The sequence below is a fragment of the Chiloscyllium plagiosum genome, unplaced genomic scaffold (genome assembly GCF_037043375.1).
Source record: "Chiloscyllium plagiosum isolate Xiang-an unplaced genomic scaffold, Cpla_swu_hap1 HiC_scaffold_20, whole genome shotgun sequence".
Lineage (NCBI taxonomy): Eukaryota > Metazoa > Chordata > Chondrichthyes > Orectolobiformes > Hemiscylliidae > Chiloscyllium > Chiloscyllium plagiosum.
This window is the reverse complement of record NW_028270158.1, coordinates 14,588,620-14,594,619: the sequence shown is the minus strand read 5'-3', so window position 1 is coordinate 14,594,619 and position 6,000 is coordinate 14,588,620. Positions and strand designations below refer to the sequence as shown.

General features: G+C 39.1%; 1 protein-coding gene across 3 annotated transcripts in view; it reads right to left on the bottom strand.

Annotated features, from left to right (window-relative positions):
* Window positions 1-242: 242 nt before the first annotated feature.
* usp7 (ubiquitin specific peptidase 7 (herpes virus-associated)) overlaps window positions 243-6,000 on the bottom strand; it is a 99,200-nt gene continuing 93,442 nt past the window's right edge. For all 3 annotated transcript variants that reach the window (XM_043711995.2, XM_043711994.2, XM_043711993.2), the window contains one exon: window positions 243-1,876. In XM_043711995.2, coding sequence (XP_043567930.1) covers window positions 1,770-1,876 — 107 coding nt within the window. In that variant the 3' untranslated portion in view covers window positions 243-1,769. The remainder of the gene's footprint in view (window positions 1,877-6,000) is intronic.

Below are 6,000 nucleotides of genomic sequence, written 5' to 3'. Positions count from 1 at the left end.
CCCATGTTTCAGTCATTATGCGTTCTAGAATAAAAGCTTTGACTCAAGTCTTTTTTTTTTAAAAAAAGCAGCAATGCTCAAGTTCAGTAAATAGAATCATCAAGAATGCGGAGTTTGGCCAGTAATCAGGAGGAGCCAAAATGTGTAGAGAAAACAATTTTAAGCATTGTGAGACAGTAACATCTATGATACTGTGCAATTAGAAACATAATTGGAGAAATAAAATGCTACTCGAGTCCATATTTTGGTCTAAATCTACTTTATAATGTTCAGCATTACAAAAAATCTGCAAATCTATCTGAACACACTTTTTCCAGATTGAAATGCTTAACCAAAAACAAAACCAACCAAAACCTTTGTGGATACACAAAGCAAATAAATACAACACAATTTTTATAGAAAATTTTATTCAACATACAACATTTTTCCAGCAAAAAGGCAATATACAGGAAAGATTTCATACACTGCTACGTGAATTAAAAAGATAGGAAGGAAGAGGAAAAAAAAAGTTGTGAATTGCAGATTCTATTTCACTGCACTGAACTAGACACGCTGCTGCAATTAGCTTAAAAAAAAACAAAACAGTTTGAAATAAAACTACACGCAATGAATATCAACATCAGTGACTTTACCTGCAGACTCCGCCATGGGAATTTATTCCTTCGAGTGTTAAATTGTACATGTTCATCATTAAATATACAATTTTTTTTGTATTTTTTAAAATTTTTACAAAGTCAACAGCTTACTACTTACGTTATTGAGCATGCCCTCTGTGCTAAAGGCTGTGTTTGTCATGTTATAATTTTCACATCTCACCATGACAAAAGAGAACACATTCAGATTTTTCAACTTTGCCCTTTCCAGCCACCATTGTGTTTCAGAACTGTTTTCCACCGGCAGCACAGTAAACCCCACCTACTCCAGCCAGTTACCATTAGAAAGTACTAATGGCCATAGCATCAAAATAAAACAAGCATAGCCAGACCTACAAACTCGCACCAGGCAGGATACAATGAGTACTGATTTATTATTATTATTGCCAAGGTGTTCTACAAAGAGTATGGGATGAACAAAAACCCAGATCATGTTTAAAAAAAACAAATCAAAGACCACATTCAGCTGGGAGAAAAAAATGCATCTCCTTAATATTAAGTGCCAACAACGTGCAAGATGTAGTACAGACACCATTTATTAATGCTGTGAAAGTTGGTGGTGTTTACAAATTCACAAAAATTTTGAATTCATCCAAACTACCTAAATAAAGAAAAACTATCCAAATGACTGTAAACATGAACTTGCTAGCTGCTTCCAGTGTCGCAAAGTTTCACAACACCTATAATGAGCAGCCAGCCAGAGATGTGAATCCTATGCCATCAGCTGTGGGTTATTCTAAAGGCATGGAACCATTTAGCAAATGACTAGCTGTTTCCTTACTACTTAGTTCCTTCGCTATGCTGCCACATTCCGGCCACAACATCTTTTAAACTTTAAATCAAGCAAGAATTCACATCCAACTGCATTGCTCTTTCAGAAGGTAAAATCATTTCATCTTTCCATCTGGAAAATAGGCAGTCAATAGATAGAGAAGCCAAACTGAACAGCCTCAACAAAATAAAATTAGCATCAGCAGCAAATCCTGTCGCTGAAGACTTCTGACGAGGTGCATGTGTACCAAAGTTCATTTTTACTGTTGTTGAATGGGTGCACACACTGTCTTTTTAATTATTAACTTTTTTAAAGACACAATCCTGACTAGTTAGGTACTGATGTCAGTTGTGAATTTTGATCGCTTTTTCCAGGTATGCATAGCGACTTCTCTTTGGAGCTTTATTGAAGTGATCAAGCCCCAACCACGGCCTTGGCTGGGACATATTACCTATGAACAGAAATAGAAAGAGGTTATAGATATTGTTTCAGTAATTAATACTGTTAAGTATAACACTAATTTTAAAAAAGGCATTGTAAGTTAAATTGCACATCAAGAATGAAATGCAGTTTAAGTGACAATCTCTACTTCTAGTCAACACATCCAAATCACTTCGAAAAGTGACAAAAAGCAGTGGACCCAGCATTGATCCTCGTGGTCACAGGCCTCCCAGTCTGAAATGCAACCTTCTACCTTGGAGCCAGTTCTGTATCCAAATCCCTGTATTCCATGAGATCTAACCTTGCTAACCCATCTCTCATCAGGAACCTTGTCAAATGCCTTACTGAAGTCCATATAGATCATGTCTACCACTCTGCCCTTAAAAGGATTCAGAAAAGAATTACAAGGATGTTGTCAGGGTTGGAGGGTTTGAGCTATAGGGAGAGTTTGAATAGGCTAGGGCTGTTTTCCCTAGAGTGGTGGAGGCAGAGGGGTGATCTTAAAGAGGTCTGTAAAATCATGAGGGGCACAGATAGGGTAGATAGACAAGGTCTTTTCCCTGGGGTGGGCGAGTCCAGAACTAGTGGGCATAGGTTTAGGGTGAGAGGGGAGAAGATAAAAGGGACCTCAGGAGCAACATTTTCAGAGTGGCGCATGTATGGAATGAGCTGTCAGAGGAAGTGGAGGAAGGTGGTACAATTACAGCATTTAAAGGGCATCTGGATGGGTATACGAATAAGAAGAGTTTAGATTTGATTAGATTACTTACAGCGTGGAAACAGGCCCTTCGGCCCAACAAGTCCGCACTGACCCGCCGAAGCGCAACCCACCCAGACCCATTCCCCTACATTTATCCCTTCACCTAACACTACGGGCAATTTAGCATGGCCAATTCACCTAACCTGCACATTTTTGGACTATGGGAGGAAACCGGAGCACCCGGAGGAAACCCATGCAGACACGCACCCACGCAGTTTAGAGGGACATGAGCCAAGTGCTAGCAAACGAGACTACATTAGGTTAGGAAAACTGGTTGGCATGGAAGAGTTGGACCAAAGGGTCTGTTTCTATGCTGTTTATCTCTATAGCTCTATGACCTTTATTGCACCCCCCTACTAATTAGGGTATCAAAGTTCTTTGAACCACTAAAACCACTGGTGTGGAACCCTGTACATATAATAAGACACCCAGAGAGCTTCACATAGGGCCGGTGTGCAAATTTCTCAGTCTGTAGTTTCTGCTTCAGTAGCTGAACAAACATTTGCAATACTTTCATGATGCACATTCCAGTTATGCACTTTTGCATGCTTCTTAAAAAAAAGTTACTTTTTGGCTATTTTTCAAATAGATAATTTGTACATTTCTCTTCCAGCTGTCAAAATTTGTTGAGGAACAATAGATGTCAACAAAACCAAAGCAGCCAATCATTCATAACATTTACTAGCAGGTCCTGGGACTACCTCCAAACTAAAATGCATCCAGCGGATATCCATTGAACTAAATGGAAGTATTTGCAGAACAATGCACACTGCTATATGCAAAAACTTGCAGTGATTTCAAACCAAATCGACGTGCAATAAGCTAACAACAAAAGTTTCTCTCATCTATTCAGCGATTTGCAGCAGTTAGGTTAAAGCAAAAAGTGTTTGAATTGAAATGCTGTAGTGAAGGCAGTACAAATTTGGACAAATAATTATGCCAGTGGTACGCATCAGAACTATCAAATACGCTCTATTTAAAAAAAAACAAACAGCTGTTATTTCATACTAGTATAAATTGGTAGCCAAAATACAGCCTTTGTAGTTTGTTACTACAATTTCCCACTCTGCAAGGGTGGCCTAGTATGAACCCAAAACTTCAGCAGTGCTCCTGTATAAAGCTGGGGCTCTTCAAACTATAAACAAAAATGATATTTGCAGATTACTCACCAGTTTGGTTGGGAAACTCCAAACATAGTATGAGTTTCTGGGTCAAGTCTCCTTGCTGATCAATTTAAAAATACTAATTTCATGATATCTGCTCTAAGAAACTTTTCAAAGTTGAATCAATATACTTTTCCAACATGTCTCACAATTCAGTCTCATGGTACCTTTCTGTAATAGTCTCCCAAGCTTGAATTCAGTTTGTTACCTGTAGCTAATGTCAACTTGTGATCTGGTCAGAACTTAACATTGAAATAATGTCAGCATTCTTGGGAGTACAGTTCAGCATTTAATTTGGACATTTCAATCATTGAAACAAGTACTGAATAAACATTCCATCTATTATTCATCTTGACTCAAGTAATTATGTTACTCTATTTCACTAAAGGCATCATACTTAGTTTCAAAGAGAGTTGAACAGTCTCTATCAGCACCGTCCATTGTAAATTTCTATCGCCACATTCATAATGGAAAGCATGCGCTATAATTATACTGTCCCATCAATGGTGGTGCTGTAGCAAAAATAAAATTTATGCTACTAATATGCTACTAGTATTGCTATGTGTTCCAGCCAACATTCATTGACAATGAATCGCCAGAATTTTGACTTAAAACTCCAACTGTTAATCCTGCGTACTGTCAACAGATCAGCACGGCCCACTTCTGCTCTATATCATGCCTCAAAATATCTATTCAAGGACAAGGCAAACTCAAATGTATTGTGGATAACTGCATCAATATCCCAGCCTTACCAGAAAGCTGGGTGGACAAATGATGACACCTTTCCATTTAATGATGCCTCCCATGTGGCTAAGCATTTCAGCACTTGCCCTGGGGTAGCAATACAACATGACGACTGGATCATACATGGCAGCAACACTTAATCCTGACATTTTTGATGAAGGGCTTATGCCTGAAATGTTGACTCTCCTGCTCCTTGGATGCTGCCTGACCAGTTGTGCTTTTCTAGCGTCACACTTCAACTCTCAATACCTAATCCTCTCGATAAAAGAACTGGATGCTGGATATCTGAAACAAAGTAACAGTTGGCAGAACTCTGTAGGTCTGGCAACATTTGTGGAGAGAAATCAGTTAACATTTTCGGTTCGGTGACTCATCAGAACCGAACTATTCAGTTCTACCATCACTGAACTTGTTACGTTAAGTCTGCTTTCTCCTCATAGATGCTGCAGGACCTGCTGAGTTCCATCAATAAATTTCTTTTTTCTGGTACTTACTCCTCCTGTCTGTATCTCACCTGGTTCTGCTCCTTTTTCAAAATCGTAATCCTCTACCACACTTCATCTCTCATGATCTTCCTTGTTCTATATCAATGTAATTGATCTTTCATTACTTACTTTGATCAGAACACCATCCATATATGCTCTCCATGCCTTCGCCCTGCCAACTTTTTTTTATTAAAATATCAGCCCTTGGGCTAAGTGTTTCCTAATTCATTTACAACTGATTTCAAAATTCATCACTAACAAAATATCTGAACCTCAACTTCCTTCTTTAAGTATTCAAGAACAAGCTTTTGACCAAATCTTTGGTCACCGAATCTAATGTCATGAGGAGTAACATTATGTTTTAGATTAGATTTCCTACAGAATGGAAACAGACCCTTCGGCCCAACAAGTCCACAGCGACCCTCCGAAGAGCAACCTACCCAGATCATTCTCCTACATTTACCCCTGACTAGTGTACCTAACACAATGGGCAATTTAGCATGGCCAATTCACCTACCTTGCACATCTTTTGGACTGTGGGAGGAAACCGGAGCACTCTGAGGAAACCCATGCAGACACGGGAAGAATGTCTGTGTGGAGTTAGCAGTGTGGAGTTAGCACAGTCGCCCAAGGTGGGAATTGAACCCGGGTCCCTGGTGCTGAGGCAGCAGTGCTAACCACTGAGCCATTGGGCCACCCCATTTTGCATAGTGATACTGTGAAACACCAAGGTACTTAATGTTAAAGGCGGTACAGAAATAGTGTTGCTTTAACATACAATGTGCTTCATTACAAAGTTAATCAGACAAAACAGGACATCAAGCTACTTAAGAGTTAGGACAGGGAACCAAAAACTTAGTGAAAGTAGGCTTTTACAAGGAACCAGAGAGTTGAGACCCCCTATAAATTCAGAAGCAATATACTGAACTAGCAGCCATGAAATTCTATAATTATTTTCAAACTTACATGAGTGCGGAAAAGA